The sequence below is a fragment of the Lygodium microphyllum genome, chromosome 20, assembly GCF_053477565.2.
Source record: "Lygodium microphyllum isolate KBCC chromosome 20, Lygodium_microphyllum_v1.1.10, whole genome shotgun sequence".
In the NCBI taxonomy this organism is placed as follows: Eukaryota; Viridiplantae; Streptophyta; class Polypodiopsida; order Schizaeales; family Lygodiaceae; genus Lygodium; species Lygodium microphyllum.
Genome location: NC_141154.1, coordinates 138465512 through 138488135, shown reverse-complemented (window position 1 = coordinate 138488135; position 22624 = coordinate 138465512). Strand labels below are relative to the sequence as shown.

The 22624-nt window shown below is 40.9% G+C and overlaps 1 protein-coding gene across 1 annotated transcript in view; it reads left to right on the top strand.

The window, feature by feature from the left end:
- Positions 1-17740, top strand: part of LOC148019462 (uncharacterized) — a 31600-nt gene extending 13860 nt beyond the window's left edge. The window contains exon 2 of the mRNA XM_087661101.1: positions 12787-17740. Coding sequence (XP_087517227.1) covers positions 12787-16546 — 3760 coding nt within the window. The 3' untranslated portion in view covers positions 16547-17740. The remainder of the gene's footprint in view (positions 1-12786) is intronic.
- Positions 17741-22624: the final 4884 nt, after the last annotated feature.

Below are 22624 nucleotides of genomic sequence, written 5' to 3'. Positions count from 1 at the left end.
CTGCAACCAAAGCCAAGACTAAGCATAGGGTCGTCATTTTCACCACAGGAGAGAAGACCTCATTAAAGTCAACACCATGCTTGTGCTTGAGACCCTTAGCAACCAATCTAGCCTTGTATGCCGGCCTGGGGTGTCCAGGAGTACTTTTCAACTTATACACCCACTTGCAAGGCAAAGCCTTTTTGCCATTGGGCAAGGAAACCAAGTCCCGCGTATGATTCTTCTGCAATGAGTCAAACTCAGACTGCATAGCTCTCTCCTAGGAATGACTCTCACCCCTGCGCATAGCCTCATCATATGTGAGAGGCTCTCCTACATCTGTAACCAAGACATAATACATAGACGGCTCATAACACTGAGGAGGTCATTTATCTTTAGTAGAACGCGTCAATGTAGGCTATGTTGCCTGCCCAACATCCTGTCTAGCATCATGACCATGAGCATTAGCTGCTGTTATAGGCTGCGTAGTTGGCTTTACAAGGGCAGGAAGCTCCTCCTGAAAGATAACCCTATGTACCTCAACCACTTTCTCAGGCTCCTTATATATTTTGTCCTCATGGAAGACAATATCATGGCTACGGATAACTTTCCAAGCCTGTGGATCCCAAAGACAGTAATCCCATAACCAAGAAAAATGCATTTTACACTTTTCGGATTCAATTTATTGCGTTTGTCCTTAGGCACATGGCAAAATGCCTCACATCCAAAGACACAGAAATGAGCATATGAGGAAGGCTCTCCTGTCCATACCTCCTTTGTAACCTAGAAGTCAATGCCAGTACAAGGTGACCTATTTATCAAATGAGCTGCAGTAGATACTGCCTTAGCCCAAAAATGTTGTGGTAAGCTTGCTTGGCTAAGCATACTACGAATCCTCTTTTGGATAGTCCTATTCATGCGCTCAACCATACCATTCTAGGGAGGGGTGTAAGGGGCAATCAACTGACTATTAATACCTCGCTCATCACAAAACTGCTCAAAAGATTTTGAAACATATTCACCCCCATTATTTGTATGAAGGTATTTCAGCCTATACCTAGACTGATTCTCTGCTAATGCAAGCCAACGTTGGAATGTAGCCAAGACATCGGATTTCTATTTTATGGGGGTAAGCCCAGGCCTTATGTGAATAATCATCTATGAACGTGACAAAATACTTTGCACCCCTAATGACTGATAGGGCATGGGACCACATACATCTGAATGCACAAGAGCTAAAGGCTCATTCATGCGTGGAATACCAGGCTTTTTATGTGAGTTACGAGTCTGTCTACCATACAAACAATGATCATAGGTCTCAAAATAAGAGTAGCCAAAAGGCGAGAGATAGATAGTACAAAGTGTTGAGCATTTTCATTCCCTTAAGTGACATGTATCCAAGACGAGCATGCCAAAGCGATACATGTGGGACAGAGCCCACTAACAAAACATGATCAATAGTACCAGAGACAACTAGGGGGTAGAGGCCTCTAGACTTGGCATCTCTAGCAAGGACCAACCTGCCATGAGTGATTTTCCATGCAGAGTCACCAAAGTAAACATGATATCCTGTATCATCTAACTGCCCAGTAGACATAAGACTCTTAGTTAACGCCGGTACATGGCGGACATCATGCAAAACAAAGGTATTGCCACAAGGAAACTACAAAGTCACATCACCAATGCCAGTAATAGCCAAAGACCTATCATCACCCAATCTTACAGAACTAGAAAGTGCGATGAGTGTGGAACCAATCATGATACGGAGTTACATGAAAGGACGCATCTGAATCAAGTAACCAACATTGGGTATACATGGTCTTAATCTCAATCAACTGAGGGGCATCACATGATGACGCTGCCAATATGTAATCTCCATCATAAACCTCAGGCTGCATGACATTTATCTCCTCGATCTTCACAGTGGACTTTGAAGGCACAATGCTACGATCATTGGATTTTTCCTGCACATTCTCTTTTCCCTTTTCCTTGCGCTTTTCATTGTGCAGATCATGACACTATGGCCTAATACGGCCTTTCTTCCCACAGTGATGACAAGTAACATTAGAATACCTACCACATGATTTACTACGAGACTTTCCACGGGATTTAGAACAAGATCTCTGCTGAGAATCTCTCCCACAGCCATTGCCATTTTTGCCATCATTCTTGCCTCTAACAGACAATGCATACGAGACATGAGAGGCATTAAGATTCTTCCTATTAATCTCTTCCTGCAAAAGTGCACTCTCAACATTTGCCAATTTCAAAACAGTAGTAGCTGAAGTACAAAGTAGTACGGAAAGTATCCCAAGACTCAGGGAGTATACTAAGCAAAAACACAGGATGCAAATTTTCCTTGAACTCAATGCTTTGTGATAGAAGATGCTTAATGATGGAATGAAACTGATTCAAATGGACTAACATGATAGTTCCCTCCTTCATACGAAGGTCCATCAACTGCTTAAGCCAATATATCTGTGAAGCTGGACTCTGCTTGTCATACATATTCTTAATCTTTTCCCATAAGTCCCAAGCATTTTGATTTTCATCCACTACATTATAGTGCATATGCTTAGAGAGTGATAAAATGATCGTGGAACGACATAAATAATCTAAGTCAGACCAAGCCTCATCTGTCATGCCTACGGGATTCTGACCGCTACATTTGGGTGGTTTGACCTCCGATTTCTGCAGTAATACCTGCCAAATTTGAGTCTTCCAATAGTTATAGTTGGTGCCATCCAACTTGGCAATATTAAAGATTGCACTGCCACTTGAAGAACTTGCCATAGACAGGTCAGTCAAGAGCATAAACTGTCAAAACAGGCTACTGTAAATGACTACAAATAGCCCTAAAACCACTGTCAAATCAAGGCAAAACTAAGAGGCAATGATGAGCAATGATGCTATTCACAAAGTATGACCAAATGTACATCAAATAGACATGATTTCCCTCATTAAATGCATCACAGTCTGCAATTTACAGCTAGCTGTAATAAATCACAGCAGTGGGTAAATGAAGCCAAAACAATGGGAATCACTGATCCAAAATCAACTGCAACTGCTAGGTCATATCTTGTATCAAGCGGGCATATAAAAGACACTGTAGTAGCTGGTAAGCATGAGACAAACACCCAAATGTGTCAAAGATATCCGTCAGCATGAATGATACATCCCCAAAGCATAAGTGACTCAATGAGTAGCAAGGAAAGAAGCATGTTCCATTGACAAGACCTGACAAAGGTCAGTATAAGTCTAAAGGCAAAGCAGATCAAATCAGCCCATAGGCATCAAGTGTAGACATCATAGTATATACCAAAGAGAGCATAAACATGTAATAGAGAACGCACTGTCTCATAAACTCAAGAAGCTCAACTACAAACCACAAGCTGTATGTGTATCCAAGATAGCATAAAAGAGCTCCCATTGGCACAAGAGTAGATGTCAAACTGAGTAAGCAAGCTCTAGTGTAGCATTTACAAGCATAATATATCATGTACCAAGACTATAAGTCAATGGAGCATCCAAGCCAAGTGGTACGTCAAGCATGTACGGTAGCATCCATGTCAAGTAAGTTACAGGCAATGTCAAGTATCCAACAACCAAAGTAAGTGTCCAAGAGCTCCAAAGTACTCAAGTACAAGCAAATGTGAAGCCCAAATGTCGGTCAAGCATAGGCAATGTAAGTAGCATCCATTTCTGACATAACATGCAAAGCGGGTAGCCAAGTGTCAAGCATAGACAAAAGGCATAAAACTGTCATAAAGTATGCCAACTATAGCCCAATGCCAATCAATGAAACCAAACTGGAGCTCAATCAATGCTCCAAATACATTTCGAAGCAAGACATAGCATGTGCCAACCTCCATATACATTAGTATGGTCATTCATGCACCTGAAAAGCACCCATATCTAATAGGCATAAGCGTACATTGAGCAAAAGTACTTCAGTCCTGTTATAAACAGTAGTGAATTTACTGTTAAACTTAGTAAAAATGAGTGCTCAAATCAGCTCCAAAGTAGCCTCAGTGCATAGGCATAGGTATAAGCTCAAATAGTGGTGCGCAGATCGGACGCAGATAACTCACGTGGTGAATCCCGGAAGGTCCCCAAGAACAAAGTACTCTACTTTTTAGCACAAAAACCCATGTAAAAGCAAGCACGACATGAGACAAGAGACAAATTGGGTTCAATCTCCCCCATGCCTTGTGTGAGCGCTTCACAAAGCATGTATTTAATGTATATTATCAATCTTTTTGCTCAAAAATAGCCCAATTACAAAAAATATGACAAGCTTTTAGCTTTTGAGTTTGCTTTCTACCAAAAATAGGAAAATAAAGCTAATGGACGGTGCCCATAGTGTCTGGCACGCCCAATCTCAATGTCCAAATAGAAATAACATATCCAGGCGCATAAGCGCATACAAAATAATAATAAATAATCGATGTCTCAATAGACATAACAAAATATAGGCGTGGCGCCTATCAAAATCTAATCCAAAAGTCGAAAACCCGCTAGACTCCAATGCTTTCCTCCGCCACTGCTGCTATCTCTACACATCAACTGAAGCATTCACAATCGTTAGTAAAATAACACAATTAAACCGACAAAAGTGAATACCTAGCAGTCTTCAGCTACATAAATAAATCAACTGGTTAGAAATAAATCCTAACCTTAATTTATTACGAGTGCGCACTCTAAACTCATAAACGTTTATTAATTTAATATGCATTTTGCGGAATCACCCGCTATGGAATCACCCATGTACACACTAAATTAATGAAACGCCCGAAAAGGACAGGCGTCCCCATCAACTTCTCACACAAAGAATCCTCTTTGCGTATGAGCCCCGGTCATCTAAGTTTACGGAATCCACCGTAAAACCTCACGGAATCCACCGTGGAATATGCCTCCTGGCATCATACCCCCGGGGTGGGATAGCAATTGACCTCAATTGCTATTAGCTCAATGTGGAGCTAACAGAGTGGGGAAAGCATTTAGGTCTCTAGCGTGCATCCATTGTGCTTCCTCTACAGGATGGTTCTTAAATTTCACGAGATATCTAGAGTACCTTCGGCCAGTTCTAGTAGTCATGTAGTCAGTGTCTATGATGGCTTCTGGTTCAAGTATTTCAGTCTCTTCTTCTAGTAAATGTGGGTTTTCATAGACAGGGTGGATAGGTAATTGTCCTCTAAATGGTCTCAATAAACTAATATGAAATGTATTATGAATTTTCCAATGGGATGGCAGTTCTAACTTGAATGCATTATCATTAATCTTATGAATGATTCTAAATGGTCCGTAGAATCTAGGGGCTAATTTGATAACTGGATGTCTATCTACACTTTGCAGTCTACGCTTTTCTATTCTAAGCCAAACATAATCATCAACTTTGAAATTCATGGCTTGTCTTTTCTTGTTGGCTTGTTTGGTATATGATTGTTGGGCTTTAGCAATCATATCCTTGACCTCATCAAAAATAGTGTTATGCATAACAGCAATATCATCGGCACTTTGTATTCTATTAGACAAAGAAGCAACATGTGTAGATAATCTATATCCATAAATAACTTCAAAAGGTGCTTTCTTTGTAGATGTGTGCGGTGTATTGTTATATGCAAATTGTAATAAATGTAAATGAGTATCCCATGTCTGAGGTTTAGAGATAGTGTATGCACGTAAAAGATCTAGAATGGTGCTATTTGTGGCTTCTGTTTGTCCATTTGTTTCTGGATGAAATGCAGATGAGAAATCAATCTTTGTGCCTAGATTTGCAAACAGTGTAATCCAAAAGTTATTACAAAATCTAGAATCTCTATCTGAAATAATCACTTTCGGCAATCCATGGTTAGTAAAAACAGTTTTCAAAAATAACTGTGCTGCTTGTGATGCTGTTAAAGTTTTCTTACATGCAATGAAATATGCTTGCTTACTAAATCTATCTACAATTGTCCAAATCATGTCATGGTTAGATTTAGTATTTGGTAAGCCAGTAATGAAATCCATAGATATATGTTCCCAAGGTTTAGATGGAATAGATAAAGGCATTAATAATTCATACTGTTTACCATGATGTCTCTTTATTCTTTGACAAATCAGACATTCAGAAACAAAATTAGACACATCTGCATCCATATGCGGCCAATAAAAATCTTCAGTTAACATGCGTAATGTAGAGATGATACCTCTATGACCTTGATATGGGGGACAATGAATTTCATTTAAAACAAAAGATCGGAATGGAATAGTAACACAGTCTCTTTTCAAAGAACATGAATCCATCATTATATGATAATGAATCAACATGAATGAAATTATTTTGAACTAATTTTTGCCAATCAGAATGAAAAGTAATATCCTGGTGATATGTGTCTTTCATAGCAATTAAAGAGTCAAAAGATATGATAGAAATGTTATGAATTGCAGGTCTTCTACTCAATGCATCAGCAACTACATTTTCTTTTCCAGGTTGGTATTGAATGATAGGATGGAAACTTTGAATGAATGAAGCCCATTTGATATGACGGTCAGAAATTTGGGGTTGGCTAAGTAGATGTCTAATGCTTTGCTGATCGGTCTTTATCATGAATTCTGAACCCATTAAATAATGCTTCCATTGTTTTAATGCTTGTACAACTGCTAATAATTCTTTGTCATAAGTGGAATATTTGAGCTCAGAGGGTTTCAGCTTAGAACTAGAATATGCTATTGGATGGTTGTCTTGCATTAGCACGGCTCCTATTTCTGATCCGCTAGTATCGGTCACAACTAAAAAGAATGGTCTGTTAAAGTCAGGCAATTGTAGAACAGGGGCATTGGTTAATGCACGTTTGAGTAAGTCAAAGGATTTCTGCTGGTTTTCAGTCCATTGATAAACAATGCCTTTCTTAAGAAGTTTGGTCAATGGTAAAGCAAGTAATGAGAAATTACGTACAAACTTCATATAGAAACTAGCAAGACCAAGGAATGAGCGTAATTCATGTACATTTTTAGGAATAGGCCAATGCAATATTGCATCAATTTTCTTAGGATCAACTTTAATTCCTTCTTTTGATACAATATGACCTAGATATTCTATTTCTGTCTTAAAGAATTCACTCTTGTCAGGATTTGCAAACAATTGATTTTCTTTCAGTAATTGAAAAACTAATGATAAATGCTCATAATGCTCTTTTTCACTTTGACTGAACACTAAAATATCATCAAAGAAAACAATCACACAATATTGATATTTTAGAAAAATACGGTTCATCATTCTACTGAAAGTGGCAGGTGCATTAGTTAATCCAAATGGCATAACTAAGAATTCGTAATGGCCAAACTGTGTCCTGAATGCAGTCTTAAATATGTCGGATCTATCTAGCCTCACCTGATGATATCCAGATTTAAGGTCAATTTTACTAAATATAGAAGATTCTTGCAGTTTGTCCATAAGGTCATCAACTCTAGGTATAGGATACCTATTCTTTACAGTGATCTTGTTTAATGCTCGGTAGTCAATACACATCCGATAAGTATTATTCTTTTTCTTGACTAAGAGCACAGGTGCACTGAATAGGGAACTGCTAGGTCGAATTAAACCTCTATTTAGTAATTCTTCTACTTGACTCTGGATTTTTTTTTGCTCTATTTGATTGTGCCTATATGAGGCTTTGCAAGGTGGTTGTGTGCCAGGTATTAGGTCAATCTTATGGTCTTCTGAACGTGATGGTGGTAAACCTGGTGGTAAGTCTTCTGCAAAACAATCCTTAAAATATGCAAGAAATTCTTTATGCCTAGGGTGCATATGAGTTTCTTTTGCGTGTAATTCATTCACCCAAATGAGATATGATTTAGTATTCTTGCGTAGTGCACGTTTTGCTTGAGTATGCGAAAGCAGTGGAAACATATGAGATGCATGCATACCAAATAATGTAATAGATTTTCCTTGAAGATTAATATTCATTGTGTGTGTGGAATAATCTATATTGGGATTATGTTGGTGTCTCCATGGCATTCCTAGAATAATGTCGCTAGACTGTAATGGGACAACTAAGAAATTTCTTCTTTCAATATATGGACCAATTTGAATTTCTAAATTTTGAACTTCTTGTGTGCCATTGTACCTAGTGCCTAAAAATGCAGCTTTTATGCGATAGTGGGTAGGTACTGTATGCAATTTCAATTCCTTTACCAATTTTGCTGAAATAAAGTCATGGGTACTACCGTCATCATGTAATATAATTCTTTCTTTTCCATGCACCATACATTTCATAGTCAACAATGAATGTAAAGTAGGCATACCTGGTAAAGTGTCGGAAGTAGTAGTAGGATCATCTTCTTCTTCAGTGAAATCCGGCATATCCTCATGCTCGTCTTCGTCCATAGCTCCAAGGTAGTTGATATGTGCTGATGGCTTCTTTGAATGACAATTTACTGCGAGATGCCCTGGCTGGTGACACTTGTAGCATACGATAGGCTTGGCTTTGGTCACATTATTTGCAATGGCTGGGAGTCTGGGTATATTTGGATTTGCTTGTGGAATAGGCTTAGGATTTGGATTGACAGTGGATGGTAATGCAGGTGGTTTAGGCCAATTCTTGCGGAAAGATGGTGATGAAAAACGACCTGGATTAAACCTTCTGAAATTGGAATTGAATTGTTTAGATCCATAATTACCGTTTGCTTGGAATGGCTGTGGTCGTCGATCTCTTCCACGTAACTTATCTTCAGTGTCGTGAGCTAAGGAGATGACGTCTTCAAGGGTAGCAGGCTTGAACATATTCACCTCAGCGTAGTAATGTCCAAGAAGTCCAGACATGTACTTCCGCTTATGTGTCGTCTCTGGTACGTCTTCAAGCATGCGTAGCTGTAGGAGTGCATTCCAAAAACGCTCTGTATACTGTGGAATAGGCTCACGATCGCGTTGTTGAAGTAAATCCCATTGCTTGATAGCCTTCTCATGAAATTGCGGTGGAAGGAAATTTTGCATGAACTTCTTCTTAAATCTTCCCATGTAGCAGGACATTCTATACTCTTGCGGACGACAGTCCACCAAAGTGATGCTCTATCTATCAGATGATTAGTAACACACTTGATTTTATCCTTCTCAGGATAAGTTTCCTCATGGAAATAGTCATCAAACTGGCTAATGAATGATAAAACAGTCTTTCCTTCTCTTATGCCATTGAAAGTGCGAAACTTGAAACTTCGTTTACTTATCTTGGATTCCTTGCGAATGGTTTGTGCTTCAAGAGTGGCGTCGATGGTACGGCGAATCAAATCTTCAGCTTGAGGTTCTTCTTTATCAGTGGACGCTCCTTGTAGCTTTGTCAATTGCGCTTGCAAGGCTTGCCTAGCTCTTCGCTCTTCTTCCAATTGCAACATGATAAGATCCAGCTTTTGTTCCATGGTAGGCTCGGGTAGATCGTCTTCAGCCATAGGATCATCCATATGTGGGGTAGTCATCCTGTAAAACTCAACAAACCTTTCTCACTCAAAATCAGTTAGCGGGATGAGCGTAGCTCAAATTTGGGGTTACAAGGCTATGTATTTTTTGGGTATTTTCTTCTTCAATTTTCAGAAATTCTGAAATATTTCTGTCTCCGTTTGCTGAAAGTACTTCAACGAACTTGCAGATAGGTAAAACAGCTTGCTGCGAACAACTTTCCAGTTCAACGTTTTTGCAAACGAACAAGTCTTCTATGAGTTTTAAACACTAGTCAGTTCTGATTTAGTCTGACTTGCAGAGTTGCAGACTTAGCAGACTTGCAGAGTTGTTGACTTGCTGGACTTAGTCGACTTGCAGAACTTGCAGGACTTGATTCCAAGTGACTTACTGAACTTGACTTTTGGAGTGCGAGACCCGGAGTATTTTGACTTGTTAGATCTGTGTGACTTGCAGAGAAAGCTTAATGATTTAAGCTTTGTATTAAGGATTAAGCTTAAAGAGCTTAATGATTCAACACAGAGGCCGCCGTTTTTGATCGTGAGGGGGGGAGTTCCGTTTTTTTTCCGCGCGTGATTTTCGGGGCCCTCCTCTTGCCAGTCGACTGATGATTATGAAGCTTTATAAGCTTCGCAAGCTTAAGATTAAGCTTTAAAGTATTAATAAGCTTGATTAGGAAAGATCTTATCTCTGTTTGCAACGACTTGATGAAGAGAATTGATGAGTGGTCCTCCGCCGTCAGAGATTGGTCCTTCGCGATCTGACAGTGGAAACAGGGGTTCTTGATCGCCAGAAGTCTGCCTGTATCGACGGTTCGTGACGAGATTGACTGTAGAGGCCGTTTGTTCCTGGAGCTCCGCCTTCGCTCGAGATTGGTAGCGATTGGAAGCCCTTGATCTCTGCTCCGCTCTGATACCACTGGTGCGCAGATCGGACGCAGATAACTCACGTGGTGAATCCCGGAAGGTCCCCAAGAACAAAGTACTCTACTTTTTAGCACAAAAACCCATGTAAAAGCAAGCACGACATGAGACAAGAGACAAATTAGGTTCAATCTCCCCCATGCCTTGTGTGAGCGCTTCACAAAGCATGCATTTAATGTATATTATCAATCTTTTTGCTCAAAAATAGCCCAATTACAAAAAATATGACAAGCTTTTAGCTTTTGAGTTTGCTTTCTACCAAAAATAGGAAAATAAAGCTAATGGACGGTGCCCATAGTGTCTGGCACGCCCAATCTCAATGTCCAAATAGAAATAACATATCCAGGCGCATAAGCGCATACAAAATAATAATAAATAATCGATGTCTCAATAGACATAACAAAATATAGGCGTGGCGCCTATCAAAATCTAATCCAAAAGTCGAAAACCCGCTAGACTCCAATGCTTTCCTCCGCCACTGCTGCTATCTCTACACATCAACTGAAGCATTCACAATCGTTAGTAAAATAACACAATTAAACCGACAAAAGTGAATACCTAGCAGTCTTCAGCTACATAAATAAATCAACTGGTTAGAAATAAATCCTAACCTTAATTTATTACGAGTGCGCACTCTAAACTTATAAACGTTTATTAATTTAATATGCATTTTGCGGAATCACCCGCTATGGAATCACCCATGTACACACTAAATTAATGAAACGCCCGAAAAGGACAGGCGTCCCCATCAACTTCTCGCACAAAGAATCCTCTTTGCGTATGAGCCCCGGTCATCTAAGTTTACGGAATCCACCGTAAAACCTCACGGAATCCACCGTGGAATATGCCTCCCTGCATCAAATAGTTGATGAAATGTCTGTCCTGCTGCTATTACAACATGCTGTCCAATCCAAAATAGTCCTGTTCTGTGCAAAACAAAGAACTGAACATTGCACCAAATGAGCTATGTGAGTGCTCAGATTTGTAGCCCTCACCGTGCTCTTCATTTTGAGCTATAGAACACCTTAATCCGATGTCGTACGCAAAAGTTATAGTCGAAATACTGAAGTGCTGTCAAGCTATCCTAGCTGAAAAACAGACCTGTCGTGTTGCCTGATCAGAAAATGGGGCTGGGGGACTGCAACAATGTTTAAAGAATGTGGGGAGGGTTGCAAGGAACCCAAAGAAGCTCCCCAATGAAACTCAAATACAATGGAACCACCAATGCTTCAAGGGAAGCAAAGAGAGATGGCTGCCCTGCTGTGGGTAATGAAACCATTGACTAAATACACTGAAAGAGAGCTTCAATACCTTCAAATGAATGCCTTGAGCAAGCCCAAGAAGACCCAAAGAGGGCTCGAGAAGAGTGCAACTGATAGGAAGCTTTAACAAAGTGGCTATGGCTGCCAACAAAAAGATGATTACTGTAGGCATTTGAATGGAAGCTAAGAGTGTACCAGACCAAGCTCGAGCTCGCAAGAATGAAGGCTCCGATACCAGTTGAAGGGAGGTGAGCTGTGAAGTGGAAGCACTCGAGCGAAAGCAAGAGCTATGGTGGAAGGAGCAAGAGCAAGAGAGAGAGACACACACACAATGTGGGAACTCCAATAGTCACAATGTGTGACCAACCTTTTCTTATTCAAATGTCAGTGAAAGAATAAAGAATGAAGTGACAGTGATGGGTGCCCGCCACCTGCGGTGTGCAGGTGCGGGTACTGTCGGTGTGTAAATACACGGGCGGCTAGGCAAAGGCGCCTTTACCCTCAACACAGAGCGTTATGGATCGTACATCTGCTCACCATCATCACCTTCGCCACCATGGCGCTAGCATCTGACCCTTACAACCAGTTCTTTTACACCCTGTTCATCAAGCGCAGCCCTTCTTTGGTCATGCCCTACTATCTACTCACCTCCTCATCTTTCTTATGCTCCTTTCTGAGTGTGCCTCTGCAGGTTTAACACCTGATTCTTGCAATCGCCTACTCCCTTGTAGGCAAAATGGGCAAAAGAGAGGGGAAAATTTGAATATATATAGAGAGAGAAGGGGGGAGGATAGCCTTCATTTAATAAAATAAAGGACAGAGAACGTTTTGTTGGGGCGGATTTGAATTTTGATAGCTTGTGGAGGTTTGGGAGGGTAGGGGATGTTTTTGGAGGTTTGGGAGCTCACCGAACCATTAGCTCAAATTAGAGTATAGATATAGAGTATAGATATAGATGCCCCTCTAAATCTCGTTATGTATTTAAGAAGCGCGCCCGAAGGCGGGTTTTTTTTTGTCATTGAATGGCGTATTCTCTTTTTTCAAAGTTGAATGGCATTGTGAATTAAAGTATTGTTATATGGCAGATGAACAAGCAGTTGTAATATAAGCCAAAGGTTTTACGAAATTTTCCCTGTACTACTTAGAAAAGGGTGGGATATTCGTTTAATTTTTGCCTACTACTTTGTTGCAGGTCTATTGAGGGGCCTCTTGTTGTAGATGCGGATTCCGTGATGAAGTCTTTGGCAGAAGAGTTGCAGCGTGAACAGTGTAGGCTCAAGCACCTTCGGCTCAGTTTCTGGTGCGACGAGATCGTGAGCTGCCTTATTGAGCCGGCCTTGAAAAACCCCAACTGCACGCTTGCTCGTCTCGACTTCCGCGGTGGCTATGGAAGATTGACTTCTGCCCCAAAAGTTAACATAAAGCCTCTGCTGGATGCCGTCACAGCACCCAACGCTTCACGGATCACAGACTTCGGACTAGAGGTAGATAATGATGCGGAAATGCGCACACTTGTGGACTCTCCTCTTCTCTCAAGAATTGTGACCCTCCGCCTCAAATTAGAAGGGTTGGAAAGCTCGTGGAATATGCTACTACACGAAGGCTTGGCCCGTTCCTCATGCTCTGTCCAGTTCCTGGACTGCTATTTTCCTTTCCAAGACGGTGACATCGTTTGGCGCCCACTCACTAAAAGCAACACATCCCTCAGAGCTCTCAAGACTCTTTCCCTCGCACATCCTCGCTTCGCTGCAGATCTCGCCGACTTCTTGCGATCTCCCGCAGCCTCTCAACTGGTATACTTGCATGTCACCATTCTCGGACAAGAGGGTGTTCACCAAGACTCTGATGAGTGGGAATGTGCAAATGCTTTGGCTAACAATTTCTCCATTTGTGCATTCGGCTTCCCCTGGAACAATAAAGGGGCCGAGGTCCATGCCGCTTCATTCATCAAAAGAAATCAAATGTACAGAGAAGCCCAGCTCTTCAAAGAACCGGAGGTGAAGCCGAGAGTGGCCAAGCTTTTTCTATGTGGGCATCCTGAAGCCGGCAAAACAACTCTCGGCCGGGCGTTGCGCTCCCTTGAGCAGCGTTCAGTGAAATGTGGTGTGCCTTCTTGGACGGTCTGTGGTCTCATGTCCAGACCAGACCGCACGCGAGGAATGGAGTTTCATTCTCTTAGTTTTCCGGGCAGTGAAATGAAGCTGTTGGTCTGTGATCTGGCAGGGCAGCAGGAATACCATGTCTTCCATCATTACTTTATGAATGCAAGCAGCAATGATCTCTTCATTGTTGTTTGCAAGCTTGATGATGTTCCTCAGCATGAAGCTTTCCAAAAGAAGCTTGACTACTGGTTGAGGTTCATAGCTTCGCATAGAAGCTCGCGCACAAGAAGCCTGACCACTATCGATATGAATCAAGCGCCAAAGGTGATTGTGGTCGTCAATTTTTTTCAAGAGAACAAGCCTCTTGATACAATGGAGGACCAGACAAAGAGATGGACATCTACTCTAATGGACAAGTTCTCCAAGGTGTTGGATTTTGGAGTTGGTGCTAGGTCTGGAGATAAATACCAGAATCTATTTGGCATAAATGCATGGAGTACCTTAGGGGTGCCTGCCCTCGGGGAGAGATTAGAGTCTTTGCTTATGACCTTGAATACTACTGCCAGGCCCATCCCCCAGCTTTGCTACAAAATCTCTGAGAAGCTGAAGTCTGATATACCTCGCACGAACTCGTGCTTTACTCGTCTCTTTGGTGGTCTAACAAGGCCAAAAAGTGAGGCAAGATCGTTGACATCTTACTCAGAAGTTTGCGACATGGTGAAGGATGAGGTTTCTATAGCTATAGAACACAAAAAGCTTCTTGCAGCTCTAAAGGAGCTACATAGCCAAGGCTCAATCATATTCTTTCCACCGAAGGAAATGCACAACATTGCAGCTGGTAAGTGGCAGGGCAATGCAGTAGATCATCAAGTTGCTGGGGAGCAGGAACTTATGCGCACATTGGTGATTATCAACATAAGTTGGTTTTGCACTGACCTTATTGGCTCTCTTTTGGGTACAAATTTGGAAGGTGGGCCAAAGCCGGAGTCCGGGAGCCCGTGGAAATGGCCGGAAGAGGACGTCAAGCAGATGCTCTTGAAGCATTTAGGGAGTTCGGGGATGCAGAAACACGTGGAGGAAATCCTGAGATATTTGCAACAGCTTGAGCTATGCATTTCCTTGCAGGAACATGGGACAGAAAGTGGCTGTGAAGCACAGGGCAAGTACTTGGAATTCCCTGCACTTCTGAATGTTACGAGGGTAAGCTACCCTGAGTTTGATGAAGGGTCTGATCATTTCTATGGAAGGAGGTTAAGATGCAAGAACTCTTCAATACACCTTGTTCCTTTTGGAGTGTTCACAAGGGTGCAAGTCAAATTGCAGAGTCGGTTACCGGCCGGCAACAAGAGCTTCACTTCTGGCTATGGATGGGCGTCTTTCAAGGAAGGAAACCTAGGGGTGGTGGTGAGGTTTGGAGGGGATGATGAGCATGGAAGTGAAGCGTCGGAGAGTAAACAGTGGATTGACATTCTTATTTATTGTCCCCACAAGAAAAAGGGTGCCGGTGCCGGCGCCGGCGCTGTTGATCATGTTGGCCAGTTCCATGGCAAACCAGAAGGCAATGCGAGCTTGCGTGCAGCTAATAACCTCATGAACGAATTCCGGAATCTCATTCGTGCTGCCTGTCAAGGAGGAGACTATGGCGGAATCCCAACAGTGACTTTGGAGGAGTGTGTCTTACACAGCCGCAAGCCAGAATCCTATGCTGTTCCTCTGTCTGTGATACTGGAAAAGGTGAAAAAGGAGGGGCTACAAGACAGCTATCAAGAATGGGCAATAAACGTGGCCTCCACACCGCTCCTAGATTTGTTACTGCCAACAGAGATAGAAGAGTGTATGGGGGCGTGTTTGAAGGCTCTGGCAAGTATCAAGGAGGAGTTTACATTAGATGGTAATGGAGGCCGAAATCATGTGGGCGCTGGAGAGGAGCCAAAACCAGATGATAATGTTGGTGAAATAAGCGGTGTGCAGTACTCGACAGGCAAGGGGCTTAAGGGAGAGGAGAAAGAGCTACATGACAGCATATTAAGCAACATCAGGGCTGTGGAAGCCAGTCTGCGGAAGCGGCTGGATACGCAGTTTGCAAAGGTGAACCAAACCCTGGGAGATATCAGGGCAGACATACAGAATTTGGGCGAGAGGCTGCAGGAGGTACAGCGGGACATCATCGCCGATTGCTCCACGCGTCTGCTGCGAAATGAGCTGAGGAAAGACGGGGCGTATCCACTGTATCCATATGTGGCGGATGTGAGAGGAGGGCTTGCACCGCTCAAGGCTGTGCTGGGGAAGAGCGCGCAAGTGCATTTCTTGTGTGAGTCTCCCATGGGGGGGCCGCATCCAGTGGAAGGGCAGAGGGGCAAGGAAGTGAGGCTGGAAGTGAAGCCGTGGGTGGCAAAGGCAGCACGAGTTCTGGTGCCCACCGTCCGCGTGCTTTGCTGCTTAGCCAGAGTGGCCGCTTCTGTTTACTTGCCCGGCGCCCACATCCTCGTGCCCGTTCCTGACTCTTTACTCACCGGGCTGGGCATCAATCCCGATCAACTGCAGAACAAAATCTTGCCCGATGCTATAAAAGCCTTTGTGGACGGTTTGCCCCATGATGTTGATTACACAACCTTCCTCAAGCCCTCTATAAACAGTAATAACAGCGACCACTGGCCCACCCAGGATGACCTCAAAGAAGTCATGCAAGGCATCCTCCAGAACGTGGACATGGATATGGCCTCTGATTTTGGGCTTCATCGCGTTGTCAACGAAGCCCACTGCAATGGCCGTCCTTTTTGGGTGTGTGATGACCACCTTCACGATGGCACGCCCCTTCGACCGAGGACACGCAATCCCTTCCAGTTTTAGATCCTGTTTGGCCTGCCAACTTCCAAGCCTAGGTGATCTTTCGTGAAAGGCACGTCACTTCTCTCTCTCTCTAGGGAGTCGAGCGTTCTAACTTCTTTCCCTAGAAGTGCAAGTCCTCTCTCACACACACACACACACACACACACACATGTCACCGCTTTGGTAGGCCCTGGCGAGTCTCAACACTTTCTCCCACGGGTATTTAAGAGCGGGGAGAGTTGGGTTCAATGGTTATAAAAGAGGGTCACTTTTTGGATTCAATCTGGGTCGTTCGTTGAAATGTCACATCGCGAAAGTAAACTAGGACACGCAGGCAAACTAGGACAGTTGGAATTTTGGCTCGATTGCCGGAAAAATAAAATCATATGATTAAATAAATTAAAAGTACCCCTTCAACGTGCGTCTAGTGTATAGTCTAATGGTTGAAAAATTTTAACTTTATCCACAAGGTCGTAGGTTCAAACCTGTTGAAGTTGTCTCTTTGTATTACTTAAGCCTTTTTATATCTCCTTAGATTTTTTCAAAATTCCTTTAGAAGCTTGGATTTTTTGTATTTCTTGTGATGAAATCTTAAATTTTTCTAATAGATAGTTTATTTGTAATCCCTTCCAAAAAATTAAAATTTCTTATTACAATAATTTGTTCTAGAAGCCTTTCAAAAAATTTAAGGAGACAAATGTTTAGGAGATAATAAAAAGAGACATCTTCAGGGGATTTGAACCTATGACCTTGAGGAGGTTTCTCTAAATTTCAAACTAATACATCACATACTAGACACATGTTAAAAGGGGTACTTTTAATTAATTTATTCTTATGATTCCACTTTTTTGGCAGTCGAGCTAAAATTTCGGGCGTCTTAGTTTGCATACGTGTCTTGGTTTACTTTCGCATCCTAGTTTACTTTCGTGATGTGACGTTTTGACGAACAACCGAGATTGAATCCAGAAAGTGATTCTCTTTTCAGCCATTCATCCGAACTTTCCCTCCTCTTAAACGCCCGTGGGAGATAGTGTTGAGGCCTTGTGAGCCTCTCATACATAGTTTTCAAAAAGCAAGGAATTAAGAGGATTAGATCAAAAGATAAGAATCATAACTTGTAAGAATAAGCACATAATGACTAAAGGGACCATCATTCCATTACCTACTAAGTGATTCTCTTTTTCAGCCATTCATCCCAACTTTCCCTCCTCTTAAACGCCCGTGGGAGATAGTGTTGAGGCCTTGTGAGCCTCTCATACATAGTTTTCAAAAAGCAAGGAATTAAGAGGATTAGATCAAAAGATAAGAATCATAACTTGTAAGAATAAGCACATAATGACTAGAGGGACCATCATTCCATAACCTACTTGTACTTTTAATAGCTCGTTCATAGGCAAGCGCAACACCACCAACAAAAAGCATGATTGAACGCATCCACAACTCTCATTTTCACATCGTCAAACGTCAAATCGCCCAAACAATTAAGAGTAGTTTTGTAACTTTTGTTATTTTATAAAACGCACTATAATGTAATCATAACCTTCAATGTGTTTTGAAATGCACAAGTGAGAATGTGCTCTTTATTCTTTCATAAAAAGTACCATCAATCAACACAATGAACCTTTGCCTGGAGCAGGTCTAGGCTTGTTTTCAACCAATATCTTGTGGCTCTAATAAACCTCTTCAATTTGACTAGAGATCTTCTCATAATCTCATTTTATTGTAATGCTCTTTGTGAGAATTTCATTTCTCCATTTCATTAGAGGGTAATCACAATATTCCAGTGAGAGTTTACCTTTCCCATGAAGGTTATGCAGTTGAATTGTAACGTGTCCACTTGTATCTTCAGGATACGTCATAGCAGTCCATCGGAAAGGATGTCTAGAAAGCTCCGTCCGGCACTCCCATGGAATGTTACGGAGTTTGCGGTCTAGGGCTTTCCGCGTCTACCACGTAGCGGAAGTATTCCGATCGTTCCCACTTAGGATCGACCTGATTTAGGGTTTTCCTTATTGGTCATTTTCTAACGGCAACTAGTATCGGACCCAAGCGAACTACTTTACGCAGAAACACCAGGTCCGAAGCGGATTGACGTTGCACTTGGTTCAAGGAGAATGGGAAACGAGAGGAATGCAAAGCTCAATCTCTCTACCATAAGGCATAGTCCCATTTCGTTCCCCTAAAACAGCGTAAATCGGGGTCAATCATAACTCTAGGTCAACGCTTTTGTTGTTCGTGTTCTTTGATGATCTTCTTATTGTCCATCGTGATTTGAGAAAAGTTCTCGGCCAACCGAGACCACCCATCCGTAGGACGGACCTATGGCCCATTCTCCGCATTTTTCTTTAATTACCTAACACATTAGTTGGACATGTAATAATCAGCTTTTTTAATTAATCCATTAGATACTGGTTCTTTTACGTAATCTTATCGCTTGGCATAGAAAAAAAATATCAGACAAGTTCCTTATTAATATGTTATCTTATTTATCTTTGAGATACAAAGAGTCAAGCCTATAGGCTTATCCATAATCCGCCTGAAGGCTATCCAGCAATCCACAGGGATCACTAATTCAAGTTTCCACCCTCAGACTAGTATGCGGGTCTCGAGATCCAATCCCGAGTCACGTTAGCCTCTTGTGCAGGGCTCGGAAGGTGAGGGATTTACGGCCAAAGCCTCCTCTAGCATCCAAGCGTTTTCCTGCTCCAAGTAGCACTCAACGGAGAGACCTCTCGCGGCGGGTTCGGTCCACTTTTTCGGTGCGGTTAACAAACCCCTTGATTAGGATCAGGCAGGCAGTCGGGGGTAACTGAAGCTGCCTGGTGCGCAGATCGGACGCTGTATGCTCGCGTAGTGAATGCCGAAAGGTCCCCAAGAATAATGAACTCTACTTTTTGCACAAATTATAAGGTAAAAAGCATGAACGACAAGAGCAAAAGACCAATTGGGTGCAATCTCTCCCCATGCATTGTGTGAGCGCTCCACAAAGCATGTATTTTATGTATATTTCATCTTCATGCTCAAATAATAGCCAAAATTACAAAATAGCAAACTTTTAGCTTTTGAGTTTGCTTTTACACAAAAATAGGAATAAAGCTAATGGACGATGCCCAGAGTCTGGCACGCCCAATACAATGTCCAAATAGAAATAACATAATCGTGCGTCCATATGTATACAAAATAATAATAAATATCCGACGCCTCAATAAATATGCGTGACAAAATATAGGCGCCATGCCTAAGGTATGCGCCCATCAAAATATAATCCATAAATCGAATACTCGTTATCCTCCAATGGTTTCCTCCACCACTGCTGTTATCTCTACACATCAATTGAAGCATTCACAATCGTTAGTAAAATAATACAATTAAATCGACAATAGTGAATACTTAGCAGTCTTCAACTACATAAATAAATCAACTGGTTAGAAATAAATCATAACCTTAATTTATTACGAGTGCGCACTTTCAACTCATAAATGTTTATTAATTTAATATGCATTTTGTGAAATCATCCGCTATGGAATCACCCATGTATACACTAAATTAATGAAATGCCCAAAAAGGACAAGCGTCTCCATCAACTTCTCGCACAAAGAATCCACTTTGTGTATGAGCCCCGGTCATCAAAGTTTACGGAATTCACCGTAAAACCTCACGGAATCCACCGTGAAATTGCACGTAAGAGATCTAGAATAGTGCTATTAGTGGCTTCTGTTTGTCCATTAGTTTTAGGATGAAATGCAGATGAGAAATCAATCTTGGTGTCTAGGTTAGCAAATAGAGTAATTCAAAAGTTGTTACAAAATCTAGAATTACGATCTGAAATAATAACTTTTGGCAATCCATGGTTAGTAAAAACAGTTTTCAAAAACAATTGTACTGCTTGTGATGCTGTTAAAGTTTTTTAACATGGAATGAAATATGCTTGTTTACTAAATCTATCTACAACTGTCCAAATCATATCATGGTTAGATTTAGTATTAGGTAAACCAGTAATGAAATCCATAGAAATTTGTTCCCAAGGTTTAGATGGAATAGACAAAGGCATAAGTAATCCATACTATTTACCATGATGTCTCTTAACTCTTTGACAAATCAAACATTCAGAAACAAAGTCAGATACATCAATGTCCATATGCGGCCAATAAAAATCTTCACTTAATATACGTAAAGTAGATATGATACCTTTATGACCTTGATATGGGGGACAATGAATCTCATTCAAAACAAAAGATCGGAATGGAATTGTAACACACAATCTCTTTTCATAAAACATAAATCCATCATTATATGATAATGAATCAATATGAATCAAATTATTTTGAACTAATTTATGCCAATCAACATGAAAAGTAATATTCTGATGATAAGTATCTTTCATAGCAATCAAAGAATCAAAAGATATAACATAAATATTATGAATGGTAGATCTTTTACTTAATGCATCAGCCACTACATTTTCTTTTTCGAGTTGGTATTGAATGATATGATGAAAACTTTGAATAAAGGATGTCCATTTGATATGTCGGTCAGAGATTTGGGATTGGCTAAGTAAATATCTAATACTTTGCTGATCAGTCTTAATCATAAATTCTGAACCTATTAAGTAGTGTTTCCACTGTCTTAATGCTTGTACAACTGCTAATAGTTCTTTGTCATATGTGGAATATTTTAGTTCAGAGGGTTTCAGCTTACAACTAGAATAGGCTATAGGATGATTGTCTTGCATAAGTACAGCTTCTATTCTTGATCCACTAGCATCAGTCACTACTAAAAAGAATGGTCAATTAAAATCAGGCAACTGTAGAACAGGGGCATGGGTTAATGCATGTTTCAGTAAGTCAAAGGATTTCTGTTGATGTTCAGACCAATGATAGACAATACCTTTGTTCAGAAGTTTAGTCAGTGGTAAAGCAAGTAAGGAAAAATTACGTACAAACTTCTTATAGAAACTAGCAAGACCAAGGAATGAACGTAACTCATGCACGTTTTTAGGTACAGGTCAATTCAATATTGCATCTAGTTTCTTAGGATCAACTTTAATTCCATCAGATGATACAATATGACCTAAATACTCAATTTCTGTTTTAAAGAATTCACTCTTTTCAAGATTTGCATACAGTTGATTATCTTTTAGTAACTGGAAAACCAATGATAAATGCTCAATGTTCTTTCTCATTTTGACTAAACACCAAAATATCATCAAAGAAGACAATTACACAATACTGATATTTCAAAAATATATGGTTCATTATTCTACTAAACGTAGCAGGTGCATTAGTCAATCCAAATGGCATCACTAAAAATTCGTAATGATCAAACTATGTTCGAAATGCAGTCTTGAATATGTCTGACATATCTAGTCTCACCTGATGATAATCAGACTTGAGGTCTATTTTACTAAATATAGTAGATCCTTGTAGTTTGTCCATAAGGTCATCAACTCTAGAAATGGGATATCTATTCTTTACAGTGATCTTATTTAAAGCTCGATATAGTCAATGCACATACGATAGGTATTATTCTTTTTCTTGACTAACAGAACATGTGCACCAAATGGAGAACTACTAGGTCTAATCAATCCTCTATTTAGTAATTCCTCAACTTGACTCTGAATTTCTTTTTGCTCTATCTGGTTATGCCTATATGGTGCTTTGCAAGGTGGTTGTGTGCCAGGAATCAAATCTATCTTATGGTCTTCTGGACGTAAAGGAGGTAAACCAGGTGGTAGGTCTTTGGCAAAACAGTCTTTAAAATGTGCAATAAATTCTTTATACTTAGGATGCATATGATTTTCTTTTACTTGCAGTTTATTTACCCAAATGAGATAAGATTTACTACTCTTGCGTAATGCACATTTAGCTTGAGTATGCGAAAGCAGTGAAAAAACATTAGATATATGCATACTATATAATATAATAGATTTTCCTTGAAAGTTAATATTCATTGAATGTATGGAATAGTCTATATTTGGATTATGTTGATGACGCCAAGGCATATCTAAAATAATATCACTCGACTGTAATGGAACAACTAGGAAATTTCTTCTTTTTGTGTATTGACCAATTTGAATCTCTAAGTCATGCACTTCCTGTG